The 25,527-nt window shown below is 36.2% G+C and overlaps 1 protein-coding gene across 1 annotated transcript in view; it reads right to left on the bottom strand.

Annotated features, from left to right (window-relative positions):
* Positions 1 to 19,219, bottom strand: part of LOC126071351 (calcium-activated chloride channel regulator 1-like) — a 28,272-nt gene extending 9,053 nt beyond the window's left edge. The window contains exons 1-10 of the mRNA XM_049875557.1: positions 19,061 to 19,219; positions 17,302 to 17,442; positions 16,260 to 16,407; positions 15,787 to 15,895; positions 13,426 to 13,606; positions 9,884 to 10,111; positions 8,613 to 8,837; positions 2,162 to 2,339; positions 819 to 919; positions 86 to 310 (exon numbers count right to left, since the gene is read on the bottom strand). Of these exons, the coding sequence (XP_049731514.1) occupies positions 86 to 310; positions 819 to 919; positions 2,162 to 2,339; positions 8,613 to 8,837; positions 9,884 to 10,111; positions 13,426 to 13,606; positions 15,787 to 15,895; positions 16,260 to 16,407; positions 17,302 to 17,442; positions 19,061 to 19,219 (1,695 nt within the window). The remainder of the gene's footprint in view (positions 1 to 85; positions 311 to 818; positions 920 to 2,161; positions 2,340 to 8,612; positions 8,838 to 9,883; positions 10,112 to 13,425; positions 13,607 to 15,786; positions 15,896 to 16,259; positions 16,408 to 17,301; positions 17,443 to 19,060) is intronic.
* Between the last annotated feature and the right edge of the window lie 6,308 nt (positions 19,220 to 25,527).

Genomic DNA, 25,527 nt, shown 5'->3' with positions numbered 1-25,527 from the left:
TTAATCTTGCCAATATATAGGATGTTATCTTCTTATTCTCCTTAGAAAAGAGATTGATAAAGCTTGGAGAAAATAATAAACTTACCTCTGCAATACCTGGTATCTGAAGACGGGTAGATCGAATATTTAGTTTATCTTCTTTGAAATCTGGGGTTTTGTATTTCCTTCCTTTTGGATCTTGAAGAAGAATTTCTGGTTTTTGCATTGTCCATGTGACAACAAAGAAAGTGTCATTTCCAATTGTACTATCCACAGGCACTGTACCATTTATCCATTTTCTTCCTGAAATATTTAAGGCTTTACTTTCCAGCTGTAACATAAGTAAAAACAAGACCATAAACAAAATCCATTTGTTGTTATAAAAAAAAAAAAAAATGTTGTTATAGTTAATAGAATTTCAATGTTTAGTCAGCTCAGGGTAATTTTATCTTTAAGGTTTCAATTAAAATGACTAAGAATTAATTTATAATTATAAAGAGTAGAAGAATGCAAAAGAAAAGGTGGCTGTGACTGTCATGGAAAAACAAACTCAGTAAGGATGTTTTTCTTGAACACCTGGAATGTTTTCAGGCATAAGAGTTATGTATTAGAGAAAAAAAAAAACAAACCTGTTGCTCTCGAGTCGATTCCGCCTCATAGTGACTCTACAGGACAGAGTAGAACTGCCCCATACGGTTTCCAAGGAGCACCTGGTAGATTCGGACTGCCAACCTTTTGGTTAGCAGCCATATTTATTAATCACTACTAGAGTTAATATTTACGATAATATAAATTTATTGCAAATGTGGACAATCAAAGAATTTTCCTGGTATAGTGACCTGAATAGCCTGTTGAGAGATGTTGCCACTTCTAGATGAAATTCTACTGAAAGCATCGATAAGGCCGCTTGTGCCTTTATTGGCATAAAACCGATATCCTCCTGAAATGAAATTTTATTTGCTTTTGGAACACTGGTTTTAAATGAGAAGCTCATATTTTTATTGTGTTCTCATCAATATAGCTTAAATTTATTTTTAAGCTTGCAAAGATTAATTTCCCACAATCTCAGGAATTTTCAGAATATTAGTGTCCCAGATGTAGTCCTACACTAACTAAAACCTTGCTTAAAATAAGTAAGAATGAAAGGAACTTCAGAGAACAGCCCACATTTTGTTTTTATATCAAGCAACCACCAGGTGCAAATGCCTGCCACATTAACAAAATTTATCTAATCACTAAATAATGTTATAAAAATGAAATTTACAACAGTTCTTCCAAATCAGCTACTTGTTTTCTAAATGTGTCTAAGATATACTAAAACAATTAGAGAGAGAATGACAGTTTAGAATGAAGTAAATATTTGTAAGTTCAGAAAATAAAGAATACAGGAGATGATGAAGAGAGATATTACTTGGTTGTGAGGAGCTGGGACAGAATGTATTGTGGGAGGAAGAATTAACACAAGTGCCTGCCACATACACAACTATCAATACATATTTATTGAACTAATAAATGGCAGAAAGACCAGCTGGAATGTTATTGAAGTAGCCCAGGCAGAGATTGTAAAGGCAGGGTTAGGTTGTAGTAGTAGGACTGGATAGAAAGGAGAAATAAAATAAATATTTCAAACTAAGGTTTAGAAAGAATTGGTGAGGTGGAAGTAGAGTATGGTGGTAGAAAGAGTTCTGAATTGCTAATCAGTACTCTAACTGTGGCCTTGAGCAAATCCTTTATACTTTCTAGGCTTCTACTTTTTCATCTGTGAAATCGGCATGAATCTCCGCTGTGGGACTGAACAGGACAAATACTGAGTAATAATTTTGAAATTGCAATTGGGTAAGTTTGTTGGAATTGACTCAGTGGCAACTAACAACAACAACAAGTCATCAGTAACATGGAGAAAGAAGTTTCAGTTTAGTGGCATTGGCAGAAAATGGGCAAGGAATAAAGAAGACAGCATATGTTGACTAATATTAGGAGAAATAGATGCATATGTATGTATATACATATATATGAGATATATGAAGAAATTGAGAGTGTAGATATTAATTTGAAGGACAAGGGAAGAACAAAGTAGGTTAATTTTTAGAATAGGGAAAAAGTCTCTGGAATGAGTGAGACTGGAAATGTATTTTTTATGCTACCTATATATCCCAAACAATAATATGTTCCAAAGGTTTACCAGTCATATTTGACAGAGTCTCCAGTTCTCTGGCAGCAGAAGGTCCCAGAGCAATGGTGTGGATGATGGCACCACTTTGTTTTACCTCCTCAAAGCATAAACGTATTTCAGAATCTTCCCCATCTGTTAGTAATATGATTTCAGAACCAGAAGTATTTTGGTTATCGTGGGTAATTGCCTGGTAATGAAAAGCCAGATCATTAATTACAGAATGTCATATCTGAATAAATTTAAACTAAGAATAAACCTGTTGTTTTGTCTTAGAGAAGTCGTTAGTCCAATGTGTCAGAGTAAGTCGAAGGAAACTTTTTGCATTCATTCCAGGCTGAGTTGGTATGTGGAAGTGAGTGTCACTGTACAGTGGTCTTACAGATATTCAAAGATAGAGTGTAAATACTTCTAATTCTCTCACGTATGTTCCAGCTACTCAAGACAGGAAGAACAAAACACTTAGAACAATGTCCAGCACATAGTAAGTACTGACCAAATGTTAGCTATTATTATTATCCCAAGAGATGCTTGAGGTGGAAGTAAATTACCAGGCAGGCCTGGAGGCTGCAAACCAAACTGCATTTGCAAAGTTATGACCAAATGTGGGTGTGCAAGGTTAAATGATGTGGCATGCCTCCTTTTCGTGGGTATTATTTGATCACTGCTATAGAATCTCAAGATTTTGCAGAAAAAAATTTGGCCTGCTATGAAGGAGGTTCATAAGTTTATCAATTGTTACAATTTTTTTCCCTCTTGTCTTTTACTCACTCCTAATAAGAATTTTTTTTTAAAAAAAATATTGGCCAAGAGCTTTGGAGCCAGACAACTTGAGAGTAAATTCCAGCCCTACCATTTGCTTAATAGAATAGCTAGCATGTAGTCTCTCTTTCTATAATACATAAAATAATATATTATATATAATATATAAAATATATCTTATAGGCAGTCATTTGAACAGAGCAAGGGAATACTGTGTGGTTAAAATCAGGAAAAATGTGCATTAGGGTTGTATCCTTTCACCATATTTATCCTGTCTGTATGCGGAGTAAATAATCTGAGAAGCTGGATTATATGAAAAAGAAAGCAGCATCAGGATTGGAGGAAGACTTATTAACAACCTGTGATATGCGGATGACACAACCTTGCTTGTTGAAAATGAAGAGGACTAGAAGTACTTACTGATGAAGATCAAGGACTGCAGCCTTTGGTATGGATTACATCTCAACATAAAGAAAACAAAAATCCTCACAACTGGACCAATAAACAACATCATGATAAACAGAGAAAAGATTGAAGCTGTCAAGGATTTCATTTTACTTGAATCTACAATCAACGCCCATGGAAATCAAAGGACATATTACATTGAGCAAATCTGCTGCAAAAACCTCTTTAAAGTGTTAAACAGCAAAGTGTTAAACAGCAAAGATACTACTTTGAGGACTAAGGTGCGCCTGATCCAAGCCATGGTATGTTCAGTTACCTCATATACATGCAAAAGCTGGACAATGAATAAGAAGACTCAAAAAGAATTGCTGCTTTTGAACTATGTTGGTGAAGAATATTGACTATACCATGAACTGCCAGAAGAATGAACAAATGGAAAAGGTACAGTCAGAATGCTCCTTAGAAGGGAGGATAGCGAGACTACTTCTCACATACTTTGGACATGTTATCAGGAGGGATCAGTCCCTGGAGAAGGGCATCATGCTTGGTAAAGTAGAGGGTGAGCGAAAAAGAGGAAGACCCTCAAGGAGATGGGCTGACACAGTGGCTGCAACAATGGCCTCAAACATAGCAATGATTGTGAGAATGGCATAGGACTGGGCAGTGTTTCGTTCTGTTGTACGTAGGATTGCTATGAGTTGGAACTGGCTGAATGGCACCTAACGACTGCAACAATATAAAATATATAAAAAAAAATTTTTTTTCATGTATGATATAACCTTATACAGAGCTTAGCATAGTGATTAAGATTATGGACTTTGGAGAGACCAGGTTTTGAATCCTAAATCTGCCAATTGCTGGCTATATGACCTTGAGAAAGAGATTTAGTTACTCTGAATCTCAGGTCCTTATATGTAAAATGATTTCATACCAGTACTCAACTCATAAAGCAATGGTGAGGATAAAATAAGATCACAAATGTAAAGCATTTAGCATAGCCAAGAATATAGTATACATTTAATAAATATTAGCTATTATTTTTATAATTTTAAGTAAAATACCTATATACTGATATTTTTTCATTACGTAAATAGTTAAGAGTTGTTTATACCTTTGAATGTAATTTGGAATAGTCTATATTTAGAAAGAAATGCTGTCATCAAAATATAAGATACATATAAAAATATATTGAGAACATATGCTAACTAATATGTGCAAATATTTTGACATAGTCCCAATGTAGAATATTGTCATATTTTTGAAGTAAACAGATATAATAGGAATTATGATAATTGTCATAGCAATAGCAAACATTGAACAATTACCTATCTTACACAATTCTCACAACTAAATGAGATAGGTACTATTATTACCTACATTTTCTTGGCTAGGAAACTGAGACTTCTAAGTTGAATAACTTGTTGTCGTTAGGTGCTGTCAAGTCTGTTCTGACTCGTAGTGACCCTATCTATGTACAACAGAAGGAAACACTGCCTGGTCCTGCACCATCCTCACAATCGTTATGCTTGAGGCCCCTCTTGCAGCCTCTGTGTCAATCCATCTCACTGAGGGTCTTTCTCTTTTTTGCTGACCCTGTACTTTATCAAGCATGATATCCTTCTCCAGGGACTGGTCCCTCCTGATTGCATGTCCAAAGTCTTGGTAGCCTTGCTTCTAAGGAGCACTCTGGCTGTACTTCTAAGACATATTGGGTCAATCTTTTGGCGGTCCATGGTGTATTCAATATTCTTTGCCTACACCATAATTCAAAGGTATCAATTCTTCTTCAGTCTTCTTTATTCCTTGCCCAGCATTTGCATGCATATAAGGTGACTGAAAACACAATGCTTTGGGTCAGGTACACCTTAGTCCTCAAAGTGACATCTTTACTTTTTAACACTTTAAAGAGATCTTTCGCAACAGATTTGCCCAGTGTAATTTGTCTTTGACTTCTTAACTGCTGCTTCCATGGGTGTTAATTGTAGATTCAAGTAAAATGAAATCCTTGACAACTTCAATCTTTTCTCAGTTTATCATGTTGTTGCTTATTGGTCCACTTATGAGGATATTTGTTTTCTTTATGTTGAGATGTAATCCATACTGAAGGCTGTCGTTTTTGATCTTCATCGTAAGTGCTTCAAGTCCTCTTCATTTTCAGCAAGGAAGGTTGTTATCACCTGTGTATTGCAGGTTATTAATGAGTCTTCTTCCAATCCTGATGCTGTGTTCTTCTTTATATAGTCCAGCTTCTCTGATGATTTGCCCAACATACAGATTGAATAAATATGGTGAAACGATACAGCCCTGACACACACCTTTCCTGATTTTAAACCACACTGTATCCCCCAGTTCTGTTTGAAAAACTGCTTCTTGGCCTAGGTACAGGTCCAATTAAGTGCTCTGGAATTCTCATTCTTCATAATGTTATCCATAATTTGTGGTGATTCACAAAATTCGAATGCCTTTGCATAGTCAATAAAACACAGGTAAACATCTTTCTGGTATTCTCTGCTTTCAGCCAAGATCCATATGACATCACGTCCTCTTCTAAATCTGGCTTGAATCTCTGGTACTTGCCTGTTGATATACTGCTGCAACCAGTTTTGAATGGTCTTCAGCAAAATTTTACTTGTGTGTGGCATTGATTATATTGTGTGATAATTTCCGCATTCTCTTGGTTCACCTTTCTTTGGAATGGGCACAAATATGAATCTCTTGGTAGCTGTCTTCCAAGTTTCTTGGCATAGATGAATGAGTACTTCTAGCACTGCATCTCTTGTTGAAACATCAAAATTGGTATTCCATCAATTCCTGGAGCCTTGTTTTTCACTAGTGCCTTCAGTGGAGCTTGGACTTCTTCCTGCAGTACCACTGGTTCTAGATCATATGCTACCTTCTGAAATGGCTGAATGTTGACCAATTCTTTTTGATACAGTGACTTTGTATTCCTACCACCTTCTTCCGATGCTTCCTGCATCATTTAATATTTTCCCTGTAGAATCCTTCAACAGGAGGCTTGAATTTTCTCTTCACTTCTTTCTGCTTGAGAAATGCCAAGTGTGTTCATCCTTCTCGAGCCGCCCTTTGAAATCTTCTGTTCAGCTCTTTCACTTCATCATTTAGTTTCAGAGTCTCCTCTGACATCCATTTTGGTCTTTTCTTTCTCTCCTCTTTTTAATGACCTCTTACTTTCTGCATGTGTATGGTCCTTGATGTCATTCTGCAACTCATCTGGTCTTTGGCTACTAGTGTTTAATGAGTCAAATCTATTCTTGAGATGGTCTCTAAATTCAGGTGAATATACTCAAGGTCATACTTTGGCTCTCGTGGACTTATTCTAATTTTCTTCAGCTTCAACTTGCATATGAGCAATTGATGGTCTGTTCCACAGTTGGCCCCTGGCCTTGTTCTGACTGATGACGGTACTGAGCTTTTCCATTGTCTCTTTCCACAGATGTAGGCAATTTGATTCCTGTGTATTCTATCCTGTGAGGTCCATATGTATAGTTGCTCTTTACATTGTTAAGAAAAGGTGTTCGCAATGAAGAAGTAGTTAGTTATGCAAGTTTTGTCATGTGATCTCTGGCACCATTTCTATCACCAAGGCCGTATTTTCCAGCTGCCAATCTTTCTTCTTTGTTTCCAACTTTCACATTCTAATTACTAGTAATTATCAATGCATCTTGATTGCATGTTTGATCAATTTCAGACTGCAGGTGTTGGTAAAAATCTTCCATTTCCTCATCTTTGGCATTAGTGGTTGGTGCGCAAATTTGAATAATAATTGTATTAACTGGTCTTCCTTGTAGGTGTATGGATATTATCCTATCACTGATAGGATAGAGCTTGAAATGTTCTTTTTGATGATGAATGCAATGGCATTCTTTTTCATTTTGTCATTGCTGGCATAGTAGACCATATGATTATCTGATTCAAAATGGACAATACCAGTCCATTTCAGCTGTCAAATGCCTAAGATATTAATGTTTATGTGTTCCATTTCATTTTTGATGATTTCAATTTTCCTAGATTCATACTTCGTACATTCCACATTCCAATTATTAATGGATGTTTGCAGCTGTTTCTTCTCATTTTGAGTTGTGCCACATCAGCAAATGAAGGTCCTGAAAACTTGACTCCATCCATGTCATTAAGGATGACTCTACTTTGAGGAGGCAGCTCTTCTGTAGTCATCTTTTGAGTGCCTTCCAACCTGGGGGGCTCATCTTCAGGCACTATATCAGACAATGTTCTGCTGCTATTCATAAGGTTTTCACTGCCTAATTCTTTTCAGAAGTAGACTGCCGTGTCCTTCTTCCTAGCCCGTCTGAGTCTGGAAGCTCAGCTGAAACCTGTCCTCCATGGGTGACCCTGCTGGTATTTGAAATGCCAGTAATTTAGCTAATAAGTAATAGAGCCAGTACCCCGGGCTTGTCTGAATCCAGAGCCTGCCTTGTTAAACCAATATGCTATACTATAAATAAACACCACGAGGAAGGTTAAGAGGTGGCATTAATTAATCGCCTGGATAAGTTAACAATTTCTACTTTAACTCAGGCAAAGGGAGGATCAGTGAAGGAAACTAGCTTTCTGTGACTTAAAGAGTGACAAGAAATAGGCTTAAATCAAGGCTAATTTAGGTCGGAAGAAATTTAAATGGGTACTGGAGGCACATGGTGTCGCTGTGAGTTGGAATCAACCCAAATGCCTTGGGTTTGGTTTTTGTTTTTCTGGAGGCACTTTAATATAGTGCTCAAAAGCTGCTCACAATTTTTTGATTTCACAAGTTTGATTTCACCTGTGTGTACTGAGTTTGGCACTATACTGCCTTGGGTGTTACCTCAATCTTTGTAATTTAATTTGGTGAATTGGAGTTTTCTTTATCCATAGTGCGGAAAAGTTTCTAATTTCCCTCCTCCATGGTCCACTCAACAGCATTATTTTCTGCTCATAAAAATTAAGACTGTGGAATGATAGAGATGGGAACGCCTCAAAAAAAAAAAAATCATGATTTTATGCACACTTGGTTTTTCTTTTCTTACTTAACCTCTCCTAATGCAACTCAGTACCTCAGAAATGTGCCTGTAAAACAACCACACTCAGAGAGGTTCCAGCTGTGAACATCAGGCAGTAGGAGAGTTTTTTTTTTTTTCTTCCCATAAGTGATTTATCTTGACCAGTTCACAGTGTTACTAAATGAGGGACCTAAGAGCTCATGACCCTTGTTCAAAGGTTATTGGACAAAATTAAAAGCATAAAATGGCAAATGATATTTAGAAGAACATTTTTATTTTACCTGGAATCCTGCTTTGAGTCCATTGCAAATTGAAGTTCCACCACTAGCTTCTTGAGGCAAGTTTGCAGTGATCTTTTGGTAAGCATTATCATCAGTTATTTCTGTTAGATAATTTTTTATTTGAGCAACATTTTCAAATGTGACCATCCCAACCAAAGATCCCTTTTCAATAATTTGAATCAAGTAGAGTTCTGCTGCTTGTTTCATTCGGATGAGACGATCTTCCTGTAAGGAAAAGATATGTGAACAACTTCACAGTCTCCTCAAATCTTGAACAGAGTATGATGAAAGACAAGGTCATTCATGGACCATGGATCACAGTAAAACTTGGTTGCTGTATTTTAGAATTTAACACTTTCATTTTATTAAAAAGTGTGTTTAAGAAAAAAGATCAATCATACTTGAAAAAAAAAAAACTGAAAAATCTCTACCTTTTTATTGAACAGTTTTATGTTCAGGAATTTCTCATAAAGAAATAATTAAAAAAATGCAAAGATGATTGCAACATAGTTTTTAATACTAGCAAGTTGAAAACCTTCCAAGTACTCAACAATAGGGGATAGCTGGACTAAAAATTATGGTAAGTGAATCTGACACAACCATTAAAAATTATGTGGTAGGAACATTTTTTAAACGGCCATGTTTAAGGTGTATTAAGTAAAAAAATAAGATTATAATACATTAAATAAGATATTATCACATTTTGAGGGGGAAAATATGTGAACAGAAAAAAGGGCTAGAATTGCATACGCTTGATGATAATGGTAATAATAATGTTTTTGATGGTAGAATTATGGATTATTTTTCTTTTTGTTCATTTACATTTTTTCTAATTAATTAGAACCAAAGATTAAAAACAAAACAAAACAAAACGAAACACAACTTATTGCCTTCAAGTTGATCCCATGAGTGACTATGAATTAGTTACCCTATAGGACAGAGTAGAATTGCACCCATAAGGTTTCCAAGGTTGTCATCTTTACTGAAGCAGAGTGCCACGTCTTTCTCACACTAGTGGCTAGTGAGTTTGAGCCTCCAACCTTTCAGCTAGCAGCCAGGTGCTTATCCACTGTGCACCATCATCTAAGAGCCTTAATATAACAATCATTTTTATTTTAGCATGTTCTAATACTTGTTCATATAAAAGCATTGTACTAATATTTCTTAGGATAATAAATATATATTTTAGTTAGCTTACTGGAATGAAACCTAAGATTATATTTCTGTTAGCTTAAATGACTTGATTTAGGAGAACAAATTAACTGCCTTACTGCAGCCATGCTTCCGGATTTATCAAGAACCAAACAGACTACTCGCTGTTTGGACCTGAGCAATGAAAATGTAGGAGGAGCTGGAGGATCCATTCCTTTCATGGGAGATACATTTTGAAAATCATCAGAGCCCATGATTATATCCCATGTGCTTCTGTGGTTGCACATTTTGTTTTGTAGGTTTGGAGCTTCTGTATTGTGTGTTTTCCTTGTACAAAATTCAACTACCTAGGAAAAAAAACATTAAAACATGATAATACGATAATTGGCGAGGTATTACCTTCCTTTCCAAATACATAGTTGGCTGCCATACACACTATCCACAGATTTTATTTCCTGACAATTAAAATTTACATCATAATCTAACATTCTGACATCCATTTTGCATACTCAAATTGGGTGAAAACAAGGTAAAACTCAATACATACTGGAAATTTTTTGGGTGGTTCTCTTAGGTATAGGTAGATAATGGCACTGGGGGGTGAGGCAGCTGATACAGCTGCTTAAAATAACTTCTGTCTCTGCTAGACTCTTGAGGGAGGGGGAGGGCTCAAGCCTTGAGTTAAGTTTGACGGAAAAAGGGACAGGACTTGTGGTAATTTCTAGCATGCTCCCTAAGAGTGGGGTAGAGAAAGCAGCCTTTAATTGCCTAATTATTTTCCATCTCTTCATAGTTGACCTACAAACTTGAGGACAGATATTTTAACAATAAAGCCAAAAAAGACCCACTGCCATAAAGTTGATTACAACTCATAGCGACCCTATAGGGCAGAGTAGAATTGCCCCATAGAGTTTCCAAGGAGCATCTGGAGGATTTGAACTGCCAACCTCTTCGTTAGCAGCTGTAGCACTTAACCACTTCGCCACCAGGGTTTCTATTTTAACGACTATTGGATTGTTATTGGCCTTGGTAAACTCTTTGGTATAAATAAAATAATACTCCTGAAAAAGTAAAGAAAGTGTGGGGAGAAAATGAGGAAATGTGATTGCTTCTTCTTTAGTGGCAAACGATGAGTTGTATTCAATAATTTTGTCAAATGCTCTTTAATTATTATAGAATCTATGAAAATCCTTCAAGTTTTGAAAACTTAGTAATGTCTTCTTTGTTTCCAGCTTTTGCGTTCCAATCACAAGTAATTATCAATGCATCCTGATTGCATGTTTGATCAATTTCAGACTGCAGCAGCTGATAAAAATCTTCTAAGAGTTAAAGTATAATGACGTGTAAAGAGCTGAAGATAGAAAACCGAGAGGGAAGAACACACTTGCTTGGCGTTTCTCAAACTGAAAGAACTGACGAAAAAATTCAGATCTCAAGTTGCAATAGTGAAGAATTCTATGGGGAAAATATTAAACAACACAGGAAGCATCGAAAGAAGATGGAAGGAATACATAGAGACATTATACCAAAAAAATTAGTCGATATTCAACCATTTCAAGAGGTAGCCTATGATTAGGAACAAATGGTATTGAAGGAAGAAGTCCAAGATGCTCTAAAGGCATTGGCAAAAAATAAGCCTCCAGGAATTGACAGAATATCAATTGAGATGTTTCAACAAACGGATGCAGCGTTGGAAGTGCTCACTCTTTTATGCCAAGAAATATGGAAGGCAGCTTCCTGGCCAACTGACTGGAAAAGATCCATATTTATGCCTATTCCCAAGAAAGGTGATCCAACCGAATGCAGAAATTATAGAACAATATCATTAATATGACACACAAGCAAAATTTTACTGAAGAACAATCAAAAATGGCTGCAGCAGTATATCAACAGGGAACTGCCAGAAGTTCAGGCTGGTTTCAGTAGAGGACATGGAACCAGGGATATCATTGCTGATGTCAGATGGATCTTGGCTGAAAGCAGAGAATACCAGAAGGGTGTTTATCTGTGTTTCATTGACTGTGCTAAGGCATTCAACTGTGTGGATCATAACAAATTATGGATAATAACCTTGTGAAGAATGGGAATTCCAGAACACTTAATTGTGCTCATGAGGAACCTGTATATAGATCAAGAGGCAGTTGTTCGGACAGAACAAGGGGATACTGATTGTTTTAAAGTCAGGAAAGGTGTGCGTCAGGGTTATATCCTTTCTCCATGCCTATTCCATCTGTATGCTGAGCAAATAATCTGAGAAGCTGGACTATATGAAGAAGAATGGGGCATCAGGATTGGAGGAAGGCTCATTAACAACCTGTGTTATGCAGACAATACAACCTTGCTTGCTAGAAGTGAAGAGGACTTGAAGCACTTACTAATAAAGATCAAAGACCACAGCCTTCAGTATGGCTTGCACCTCAACATAAATAAAACAAAAATCCTCACAACTGGACCAATGAGCAACAACTTGATAAACAGAGAAAAGATTGAAGTTGTCAAGGATTTCATTTTACCTAGATCCACAATCAACAGCCATGGAAGCAGCAGCCAAGAAATCAAACGATGCACTGCTTTGGGTAAGTCTGCTGCAAAGGACCTCTTTAAAGTGTTGAAAAGCAGGGATGTCACCTTGAAGACTAAGGTGCGTCTGACCAAAGCCATGTTTTTTTCAATTGCATCATATGCATGTGAAAGCTGGACAATGAATAGCGAAGACCCAAGAATTAATGCTTTTGAATTGTGGTGTTGGTGAAGAATATTGGATATACTATGGACTGCCAAAAGAATGAACAAATCTGTCTTGGAAGAAGTACAACCAGAATGCTCCTTAGAAGCAAGGATGGCGAGACTACATCTGACATAGTTTGGACATGTTGTCAGGAGGGGTCAGTCCCTGTAGAAGGACATCATGCTTAGCAAAGTACAGGGTCAGTGGAAAAGAGGAAGACCCTCAACGAGGTGGATTGACACAGTGGCTGTAAGAATGAGCTCAAGCATAACAATTTTAAGGATGGTACAGGACTGGGCAATGTTTCATTCTGTTGTGTATAGGGTCACTATGAGTTGTAATTGACTCTACGGAACCTAACAACAACAACTATGACAACAACCCAACACAAAGCCTCTAGAAGTAAGCTTAGATTTAACCCCAGACCCAAAGCTTAGATTTAGAAGAACTAAATAATTAAACATCTTTTATCTAAGTTTTAAAAGTTTGTTTTCCTTCTGATATGGTTCTGATTTATACTCGCTCAATGGGGTTATCAGGCCCCTGGATAGTGCAAATGGTTTATCCTTGACTACCATCCTGAAGGTTGGAGGTTTGAACCCACCCAGCAGCACCGCAGAAGAAGGGCCTGGTGATCTGTTTCCATAAAGATTACAGCCAAGAAAACCCTACGGAGAAGTTATATTTTGTAACACATGGTGTTGCCATGAGTTGGAATCTACATCTGGAGAAAAGGGTCAGGGTAATAAGAAAGGGTAGAGTAATTTCCAGACACACTCTGAACCTGAGCTGGAGAAAATGACCACTAATTAATTGCCTGAATAACTTCCCTCCTTTCTATTGGTACAGATACTTTCAAAGCAGAAAATCCAGCTTCCCTAACTGATTTTTCTGAAGTGGTTTTTTGTGAGACTGGAAGAAGAAAGTACTTACAGAGTTGAAATTTTGCATGAACATTATGGATTCCTTTGCAGTTTGGGATTTTTCTGGGATGAATGTACATTTTGCTTCATACAGCCCCGTCAGTGAATCACGTCTACACGGCCTTGTTATACAGCTGCCCCCCTTGCATTCCTTTAAAACCACATTAAGACCTGTGATATGAGTTGAACATCTATGATGAAGAATTAGATTACATTAGTATATGAAAATTAGGCAAAACATTTATAAAGACCAATTTCCTGAACTCTTTCCTTCAGGAACAATTGTTTTAGATCATGTACCAGTTTATTCCATTTTGACAGAATGAGGCAAAATTTCCTACACCTATTTACAATGGATTTAACAGGAACAATGTTGCCAGTTTATACTATTAAATATTCATTGCTCACTAATATGATCAATAAATCTATTATTCTTCTAACCTTGAGCTCAGGATGATAACAATTCCTAATTCACAGGGATGTTGTGAAGATTAAATAAATTAAGAGATAGAGAAGAGTTGCTTCTTATTGGGGAGGGGAGAGTCAACATCATGCTTTAAATATTAAATTTCCATGTACAATGTACCTGGTTCAGTGTTTACAGCACTTTTCAGTTTACATTTTGAGAAACACTGAACTACTGAAGGAAGAAATAAAAAGTAAATCCTACATCGTTGTGCATTCAAACTATTTGGTCTTTATGGTAATTAAGATATTTGTCAAATCTTTTCTAGGGAATGGGAGGCAGAGTATGGGTGAAGGATTCTAAAGAGGCCCTGTTTATTTGAAAGATTTACTCCCATCCTTTGTTAATATTAAACTTCATCGCATTAATCTGTATTAATAAATTTGTTTGTATTACAAGGTTTGAGGGAGATAATGAGTCACATCTTCCAAGCAAGTTAGTTCTAGAGTAAGCCTGAAGTGAAACTCAATCATGATGAGACTTGACTATCTCATACAAACTGCCTGGCACATAGTAGGAGTTCAATATTGTTTTAGATAGTTGCTTTTACTAATGTTTCTCTTAATGATACATCTTATCATTATCATTAATTTATCAAAAACTTGTTATTCAATGCTTTCTTTTCTTGTCATTTGCCTACTGTATGCCAGGCCCAAGAAAGAGTAATTTCTAAAAGACACACCCTAAATCTGGACTAATTAAAAGCCTAGAAGATTAAAAAAAAAAAAAAAAAAATCATCCAAACAAACAACAACAACTCACAGCCCTCAAGCATCTTAAAGTCTAGTGGGGAAAATAAAATCTGTAGACAATTACTGCTCAATGAGATGTGAGAGAAGCTATGCATGTTGCTTTGGAAGCCCTCACATGGGTGTTTATTCCCAAAGGAAGGGAGAGGAAAGAAATACTATTAGTAAAGATGCATTTAAACTTGAAGGATGAATTGGCATTGTGTGGGTAAGAGAGATGGTTGCTAGGAGGAAGTGCATGGAATGAGGGTGGGAGAAATGAGTGCCCTAGGTGGAGAGCCCAGTCTGAGTGACCAACTCCAGGCAACTCAGTGGAGGTAAAACAAACAACAAAAGGAAACAGAGGCATCTTTCTATCACTCTTCCCTAATAGGCTTTTTATCCCAAAGATTTATTTCCTATGCCGTTGATTTCCATTGTTCTTCAATACTGTAAATGCTCCATGAACTTGATATTTTTTAATTCATCTTTTCATGAAAGGGCCTGTCTAAATCCATCTAGAATTATATTTCTTTTTTAAAAAATTTATTTATTGTGGTTTAGGTGAAAGTTTACAAATCAATTCAGTCTCTCATACAAAAAGTTATACACACCTTGCTGTGTGCTCCTAGCTGCTTTCCTCTTAATGAGACAGCACTAGAATTATATTTATTAAAAAAAAAAAATTTGTTCATTATTTTATGAATACTTTCTTTTCTTTAAGATTCAGATTAAATGAAAAATAAAATATATTTACCATGAAGCTCTATTAGCTTAATTGATTTCAGTGAAACAGATTTACCTTGAAAATTTATGACTCAAGTGAAATAAAAGAGTAGATAGAAACTTTAACCCCAATTCATAGATATCTTGGGGTTTAGACTATAGCTGTCAGGTATCTTGAGTTTTTAGCTATAGCTTTTTCCTTTCTCCTCTGCCAATGACATATTTTAGAACAATCCCCATGAATCCTGAAATGATTTCCAACTCCTGCTTCATCTTCATTCCAAGGTTGAATCCCCAGAAATAGTGAACACATATATAGTGGGGAAGGCTGAATGTTGCAAGAAACTGTATGAACATTTTTCCTCTGAGATGACTTTTGTCTACCTGGTATAGAAAATTAAAAGGTCATAACTGAAAGTTTTAAAAACATTTTTGTTCAGTTCAATGATACCTTGTTGCTTCAATAGTGTTCCTTCTGGAAATATAGAATGGCTGGTCTACATTGTACTCGTCAAATACTCCCCATCGGAGATGGGCCCATTCATGGACAAATACTCTGCCTGTGAGAGAATGTTGCCACTTATAAATTTATAGTTATAATATTTTAATACAGTTTCCTTATATTTTAAGTTTGCCTGTCTCTTTCCCTCCCAACCTAATTAATTGAGTCAAGGAACTCTAGAAAATTACACCTTTTTATTAGGTCCAAAAAGTTGCAATGAGCAGGAGACAATAAATGATTAATTTTGTCATTATATGCCCCCTGAAAGAAATATAAATAAGTTGAACATAAGCCTATTACAAACAAAAGTATTACTTAATAACTACTTTTCTTAAAATCTTCATAAATACCATTAATCTTAGTGTTTTTTTTTTTTTTTTCTCAGTGAAATAAAAACAGAAGTATAAAATAGACATTCCTACCTCGGGGCCCATAAATAGGCAAATTATCAGTCAACAGGAAGTTTGGAGTAAAATGTATATATTGTCCTTTTTGTCCACATTGTCCATACTGAAGTGTATAGGGATCATCTCCATATTTCAGATAAGGATCAGCAACTATGACATCTGCCTAAAAAAGCAGAACAACAAGCAAACAGAAACAGATCCCAAGAGCAATAAAAACAAGGAATTTTTCATTTAAATAAAAAAGTTTATATTACTAATCAAACTATTAAATTAGTAACTGTTGTTGTTAGGTGCCATCGAGTCGGTTCTGACTCATAGCAATCCTATATACCACAGAAGGAAACACTGCCTGATCTTGCACCATGCTCACAATTGTTGTTATGCTTGAGCTCATTGTTGCAGCCACTGTGCCAATCCACCTCAATGAGGGTCTTCCTCTTTTCCGCTGACCCTGTACTCTGCCAAGCATGATGTCCTTCTCCAGGAACGGATCCCTCCTGACAACATGTCCAAAATATGTAAGACGCAGTCTCACCATCCTTGCTTCTAAGGAACATTCTGGCTGTACTTCTTCCAAGACAGGTTTGTTTGTTCTTTTGGCAGTCTATGGTATATTCAATATTCTTTGCCAACCCCACGAATCAGAGACATCAATTTTTCTTTAGTCTCTCTTATTCATTGTCCAGCTTTCGCATGGTATAATGCGATTGAAAATACCATGGCTTGGGTCAGGTCCACCTTAGTCTTCAAGGTGACATCTTTGCTTTTCAACACTTTAAAGAGATCCTTTGCAGCAGATTTACTCAATGCAATGTGTCGTTTGATTTCTCAGCTGCTGCTTCCATGGGTGTTGGCTGTGGATCCAAATAAAATGAAATCCTTGACAATTTCAATCTTTTCTCTGTTTATTATGATGTTGCTTATTGGTCCAGCTGTGTGAATTTTTGTTTTCTTTAAATTAGTAATTAATAATTACTAAAAAATTAAATTACAAGCAGTAATTTTTAAGAAGTACTAGGAGGAAAGGGCAGTTTAGGAGCTAGACAAAATAGCCTACCTGGTCATATGATTCTTGCTTTGGTATTAAGTACTCAGGTTTTGTCTTCCAGGTCATTGGAACTAAAATGCTTACATTCCTGAAATATACTCTTTGTTTGGTGGCATGAAACAGGTAAGTAGAAGCTTCAAGTACCATTTCCTGACAAAATCAAAATAGTTTGTGGTAACAATTTTTTGCAATAAAATGAGTATAGAAGTGAATATACAAACTAAAAGCAGCAAATCTAAGTTCCCTTTTCCCAAACATTTTGGCAAAAACTAACTGAAAAATGGGTTGAATTTTACTGCATCTCTTCAGTCTGTAAACCACTCCCACTAAATGCTAAGATACTTAAAAATCTGCACCATATCATTTCATCTTTATATCATCTGAGCCTGATACTTTGTATAGTTACTCAATAAACACTGAAATGAGGCAATGAATGGGTGAATGTAAGGGGAAATAAAATTCAAAGATATGGACCTTACATGAATTATAACATCCTGGATTAATACAACACTGGTTTTATTAGACACATCAGGATTTTTTATGCTTTCAGAGTCTCCAAGCGGGAGACTATTAAATGGAGCACTCTAAAAGTTTCCCTGAAATAGTAAGGTTAAGAGAGAAAGAATATAATCTTAGCTATTAGAAGTGACTATTGGGCTTAGTTCCACCTTCTCGTTCTCATATGTTCAAAACCAAAATTTTACCTGGTCCGACCTGCATTCAGGATAATGGGTTGGGGATGGGAGTGAGGATGTCAGGTGAGATATAAAAATGATTAATATTGGGAGCCTGTGTTGGCAAGTTGCTTAGTTAATCTAAAAATTTATAATGAGGTTGGGAGTTTAAAGTTTGGTAGATTATTATATTTGGTGTTAATTGAAAAAATCATTTTGCTAGATTTATTTTGAGTTATTTTCTCACATGGAGTGTGTTCATAAAGGGCAAAATTTTATCAAGCAGTAATGACCATAACAATGTATGACTGTACAAATCACTTGTCTCACTTATACAACAAGCATATTAATCCCTGTTCTTGGCCATCTCCCAGGACATTGGGGAAATTAAAGAAGATAATATATATTAAAGTACTACATAAAATGTTTTTATTATACTGACTTATACAAATGAAATTTGGAAGATATATCAGCTTCAAAAATATGTTGTGTTTTCTTTAAAACCAGATGTGTAAGATTTTTTAATTTTCTGGGGTTGAACAAATACAAAAAACTGAAAAAGTAATTGTAGAAGATAATGAATATCTAGGACTTAAATCTAGATTGGCTATTTAAACTTTACAAAAGCAATTTTTTGAAGATAAAATTTGAGAACAATTCTTCACTAGCTCTAAGGTCTTCTGTAGCTTAACTAGTTGGAAAATGAAATAATTTGTTAGGAGAATGACTAATACTGTTAATACATATAAGAAAGACACACAAAGTAAATAAATATTGATCATGACTGTTTAGATACTGCAAAATACTGGAAAAATGATGAATACCATCAAAGAAATTTTGGAAAGTTAAAATAATTCTGTGTGGGTATGTGTATGTTGTTTCTGGGTGCCATCAAGTCGGTTCCAACACACAGTGACCCTATACAGGACATAATAGAACTGCCCCATAGGGTTTCCAAGGAGTGGCTGGTAGATTTGAACTGCTGACTTTTTGGTTAGCAACTGAGCTCTTAACCACTATACCACCAGGGCTCCGTGTATGTGCCTAGGCAGCATCACGTAAAAGTATGTGTATAATAAAATTTTCTCTCTTACCTTTATGTTTTGAATGAGCTTTTCATCTTCTGGTACACTGGGATTAATTGCAATGACAACGCCATCATATCCATTGTTATTTAAATTTACCATTGAGCTTTTCACGCCAAGCAAGAGTTGAAAGGCTATGCCCAGAATAATGTTCAGACTGGACACCATTTTTGCACAGGGTACAGTAAGCCTTTTGGAAATGTTATATGGAGAGTATTTATGTATCTGCTTAGCTCAGGAATTTGAATCTAGACAAAAGCATTTGAATAATTACTTCCTTATCTTACTCATTCTAAAGATTTAGTTAGTAAGTAGCAACGGGAATTTTGCTGAATATAATTGTCGTACCTTCTATGATAGCTAAGGTATTAATTCTTCATTGAACCAAACAATTCTTTTGGATTGTTTTGTAGTTACCCTCAGGTTTTGTTGTAATTGGCGTTGCCATCATCATCTTCAAATAGTGTTTAGAGATATTTCAGCCCTGGGATCTGTTTACAGAAAAGTACTCTGTGGGTGGGTAAGGAACTGAAGTTAAAAGAACCAGGAAAAGGTAGATGAAAAAGGCTCATTTAAAAAAAAAAAAAAAGAAAGAGGAACTGGAGTGGGAGTGCCAGTAAGTTAAGGGTTTATGTTCTCCCTTTAGATGGGAATGATATAAGCACAGTGGCCAGGGACAGATGTGGGTCAATGGGAAAATGGGCTTTATGATATTTAAGTATTTATTGAATATTGTTGGTATATATATTATTATGAGTACAAAGCTTACTGTAAATTTTTGCCTATTAAATCTATGCTTTCATTGGATTCTTCTGTAAAATCTTAAATATAGTCTTCTAGTGCTCAACTGGGCAATGAGGAAATCCCTGAGCGTGCCTGAGAAGGAGAAGTGCCTATAAACTCTTTACAATGCCCTTTGATTATCTCCATCTATTGGAAAGTATTCTGTCCTTACCGATCCAGCGTAGGTGTGGTCTCACCCATGATATCTTCTCAAGTAATTTTTCTTTCCTTTGAACTCATTTGGGTCACTTATTACATACTCCCTGTATTGCATTCATTATTGTTAATATATATAGTGTATCTCCCCTACTGGAATTGGAAACCCTGGTGGTGTAGTGGTTAAGTGCTGTAGCTGCTAACTGAAAGATTAGTGGCTCAAATCCACCAGGTGGTCCTTGGAAACTCTATGGGCCACTTCTACTCTGTTCTATAAGGTTACTATGAGTTGGAACCAACTCAACGGCAATGTTTTTTTTTCTTGAGTTTGTATTGTAAAATCCTTGTGGGCACAGATTGTTTTGTCTGAGATTAATTAACCTCTCTAAACCTCAATTTCCTTAACTGTAAAATGAGGATAGTAATATATCTATCTAGGAGGAATGTTGTAAAGATTAAATGAAATAACACTTGTGAAAGCACCTGTTGCAAGTGCTTGGTGCATAGTAAAACCAACCAACCAACCAACCAACCAACCAACCAACCAACCAACCAACCAACCAACCAACCAACCAACCAACCAACCAACCAACCAACCAACCAACCAACCAACCAACCAACCAACCAACCAACCAACCAACCAACCAACCAACCAACCAACCAACCAACCAACCAACCAACCAACCAACCAACCAACCAACCAACCAACCAACCAACCAACCAACCAACCAACCAACCAACCAACCAACCAACCAACCAACCAACCAACCAACCAACCAACCAACCAACCAACCAACCAATTGCCTTCAAGTTGATTCTGACTCATGGCGACCTCGTGTGTGTTAGAGTACAGTTGTGCTTTATAGGTTTTTTGATGGCTGGTTTTTTTTGGAAGTAGATTGCCAGGCTTTGCTACCAGGTGCACCTGAGTGAACTTGAACAAATCTTGAACCTTTCTAATCTTTCAGTTAGCAGCCGAGTATGTTAACTGGTTATGATACCCAGAGACTTCTGGTACATAGTAAGCCCTCAATAAATGTTTGTTGTTGCTTTTTCTTATGCCTTTTAATTCATATGAGAAAATCTGTGAAAGGTTCTAGGTTCCAAGATTAATGCTGTGCTCTTTAGAGAGTACAGAAATAAAGCACAGGCATTGCCTCCCAAAGAATTTGCAGACTCATTGCATGGATTAGATTACAAGAAAACGGTTTAAAATGCAGGGTACAGTGAGAAAAATTCTGTGAGAGTTACAAATTCAGAAAAGGCTTTTGGGTCAGTTTATCCCTAAGGAAACTGAAGCATGGAGAAGTTATTTAATTTACCCAAGATTACATTTTCAGGAAAATGCAAATCAAGGATTTGAGCTCAAGTCATTTAGAGTTTGTATTTAAAAAGTTATGCTACATCTTAAAAGGATGATCAGCTAGTACCAACCTTGAAAATTATTTTGCAAATAGCTTCTTTTTTTCTATTATAGATTAGTAATTAGTAGAAGATTCAAGAGAATGTTGGTGGATTGCTATGGTTAATTTTTTATCAGTCAGAATTTCTATATTGTTTCAACTTTAGGCTGAAGAATGAAAAAAATTAATCCATTTTGTGTTGAAAACTTAGGGTTAAGTAGAATACAAGTCTTTCTGAATTAATTATTCAATTTCGATCATTCTGAGAACAGAAAACCTTTCAACTGGTCATTCTTAAATTGTATCTAAAATGGATAATAGTAGTAAAAACCAATTAACTCACAAAATTCCATAAACTTAATCTCTAACCAAGTTTCCTTAAGTGATTTTTGTCAAAACTGATTTCTGGATTCTTTTTGTGGATTCTTTTTGTACTGCCGCTTCCTACTGAGAAATATTTTCCAGATGCTTCATAGATAGAGTGTGAGATTAGAAGGGTACAATGACAATGTTGATATAAAGGGAAAATCAATTTTCATATAGCTTCACTACCTTTCAAAGAGTGAAATAAAAATGAACTAAAACCAAATGCTATTTTTGTAATGTGAGACCTAAAGAAGGAAATGTTAAGTGAGCTCACCTATGGATATGGTACACTGATTCAGAGGTTTCTGAGACTTCACAACCCTGCACACCCACTCATGCTCAAGTACAATCATTCTTTGGTGTCATAGTTAATAACTACAGAGATTATGTGGAATTAGTCAATATACTGGCTGTTACACAAACTTGAAACATTGAAGAATATGGTAAATTGGCAGCTTAATTTCCATGTAGATACTCCCTCAGAATTCTCTTTCTTAGTTCTTTCTTTGCTCCTTCTTTATTCCATCACCTTTGGAACTTCATTCTATTTGCTACCAATATTCGTGTCCTGCATTTGTGAATACTTTCCATTTATTTATCTATTTATTCATTCATTCAACCAACTTAGCGAATGCCAGGCACTCTGCTAGGCAGGAGTACATAATATTGATTAAGTCATGGTCTGTACCTTCAAGGTGTTTATGGTCTAGTGTGAATATTGGGTAATTATTTTGATTGATTTTCTGTTGCTCTTCAAACAACATTGAGCATTATTTCAATTTAGAGAATGCTTTGATTATCGTGCAAGCTAAAACTTTTTGAATTTAATATTATCTCAAGCCAACTTTGTTAACTCCTACATTCCTATAGCACACCCTGTAAGTTGGCTTAATATCTATGTCCCCTTTTTTCTTTGCTAATAGAACTTCAGTTTTGTTTCCGGTATCCTCAGCTCTCATGTGACTGAAACAAAGGTTACTTCCATTCTAGACTCAAAGATCCAACCTGGTTAGTCCAATCTCGAGTAGCCCTGGTGGTGCAGCAGTTAAAGCACTTGGCTACTGTTGTGGATTGAATTATGTCTCCCCCAAAATGTGTGTATCAGTTTTGCTGGGCCATGATTTCTGGTATTGTGTGATTTTCCTTGCAGACCCTCAGAAATCATCTCAGAGAGACCTTCAGGGACCTGCGAACCACACTTTGAGGACCATGGGCTTAGACTAAACCTGCCTGTATGATGTTAATGAGGGAAGATGTGCTGCAGTTGTGCTAGTGAGGCAGGACTCGATCTACAAGATGGGATTTTGTTTTGAGGCAATCTCTTTTGAGACATAAAAGAGAGAAATGAACAGAGAGACAGGGGGACCTCATACCCCTAAGAAAGCAGTGCCAGGAGCAGAGTGCATCCTTTGGACCCAGGGTCCCTGTGCAGAGAAGATCCTAGTCTGGGAGTAGATTGATGAGAAGGGGACAGAGAAAGAAAGCCTTCCCCTTGAGCTGACACCCTGAATTTGGACTTTTAGCCTCCTTTACTGTGAGGAAATAAACTCCTCTTTGATAAAACCATCCACTTGTGGTATTTCTGTTATAGCAGCACTAGATGACTAAGACAGCTACTAACTGAAAGGTTGGTGGTTCGAACCCACCAGCCACTCTGTGGGAGAAAGATGTGGCAGTCTGCTGTAAAGATTTACTGCCTTGGAAACCCTATAGGGCAGTTCTGCTCTGTCCTGTGGGGTGGCTATGAGTCAGAATTGGTTTGGTTTAGTCTAAGTCCATGGTCCTCAAAGTGTGGTTTGAAGATCCCTGAAGGTCTTTCTGAGATGCTTTCTGAGGGTCTGCAAGGTCAAAACTATTTTGATGAAAATACTAAGATACTTATTTGCCTTTTAAAAATGTGTTGACATTCATGATGGTGCAAAAGCTATGGTGGATAAAACTGCTGGCACCTTAGCACAAATCTAAGTGGTGACACTAAATTTTACTTACAGTCTTTGAATTCTTCACTGCCAAGTATTTGGAGTATAAAATAAGGTGTTTCACTTAAGAACGGTCTTGAGGAAGCAGTAAAAATTATTAACTTTATTAAATCTCTAACCTTGAGTATTGTGGTGTTGGCAAAGAATATTGAACATACCATGTACTGCTATAGGGTCTCTATGAGTCAGAATAGACTCAGTGGCACACAACAACAGCAACAGCCATAAGAACGAACAAATCAGTCTTAGAAGAAGTGTAAAGAAGTGTAAACACAATGCTCCTTAAAGGTGAGGTTGGCGAACCTTTGGCTTGCTTACTTTGTACACAGCATCAGGAAAGACCAGTCTCTAGAAAAGGACATAATGCTTAGTAAAGTGTCATTGAAAAGGAGGAAATGCTTCAGTGAGATGTATTGATACAATAGCCATAACAGTGGGCTCAACCATGCTAATGGTCACGGAAATGGCACAGGACCAAGCAATGTTTAGTTCTGTTATACATAAGTTTACAATGAGTTGGAGCTGAACTCAATGACAACTAACAACAGCAACCTTGAGTACTCATCTTTTTTGATATTTTGTGTGATGAAACAGCACTTCTGCTGCATACAAAGGTATGATGGTTAACTCAAGGAAAACCATTTGGGTGATTGGTGTGAGGTGAACTAGTCCCATTTTTCATGAGTATCATATTTACTTGAATGAACTACTGATAAACAAACTATGGTTATTTGGACTTGGGTGTTTGGCAACTATTTTCTCAAAAATGAAGTGAGGCTGTCACTTGAACGAAAACAACTGACAGTATATGATAAAATGCCGGAAGACCCTCAGTTATGAATGAGATCTGTTCCTAACCATGTTTAAAGAATTTGTGTTGTTGAATTTATAGGAAAGTCAGAACAGGTGCATATGGTTCTTATTTAGCCTAAGTTTAGTGCAAGAAAACCTTCACACCTTTTCAATGTTTTAAAAACTGTGTATGCCACAAATGAAGGTGATTGTGATAAAGAATTTGTTGTCAGTAAGGTTATATTGTTTCAAAGTGTGGGCAAATTTACATAATATTAAAGGGCAAGTCTGTAAACTGAACTTTCTTAACCTTGGGGACTGCCTGTATAAAGTATGAGATTTCAAGTAAAACATAGAATTTTAAAAAACTCGTGTCCTCTGTTGTAAGCCTGACAGCTTTCCAACACTTAAAGACTTTTTTGATGAGACTGATTGTGATATTAATTAATGTGGGTTTTCGATTTTTGTATAATGAAATATGTCAACATTTGGAAGATCTACATAACTCAGTAAACCAGTGTTTTCCAAATGACCAATGTACCATATTACAAAATTATATGTGGGTAAAGATCAAAATAAAAGATAAACCAGTGGATTTTTTTATTTAACAGATTATCAATATGTTAAATGGTGATTATTTGTATACATATAATAAGTCTAGTGTGCCTCCATTAGATAATATCTTATTAATCTTTTTACTCTTAGCACAAAGCATAGCATTCGGTATATAAACATTTAATAAACATGTATTGAGAAATTTCATAATTATAAATAATAAATTACAATCAAAAAGGAATTGAAGTTTGTGAACAAGTATTTATTAAGAGCCTGTATGAGTCAATATTCTAGGCACTGGGAATATAGTAATGCTCAAGTTGGATAGAGTCCCTGCCCTCGAGGTACTTATATTCTGGGGAGGGGGGAAATAATAAACATGGATGGCCTCTATCAGGAGGTGACATTTGAGCTGATGCCTGAATGATGAGAAGGAATTCAC

The sequence above is a fragment of the Elephas maximus genome, chromosome 3, assembly GCF_024166365.1.
Source record: "Elephas maximus indicus isolate mEleMax1 chromosome 3, mEleMax1 primary haplotype, whole genome shotgun sequence".
In the NCBI taxonomy this organism is placed as follows: Eukaryota; Metazoa; Chordata; class Mammalia; order Proboscidea; family Elephantidae; genus Elephas; species Elephas maximus.
Note: the sequence above shows the minus strand (reverse complement) of the source record. Positions and strands in the feature narration are given on the sequence as shown.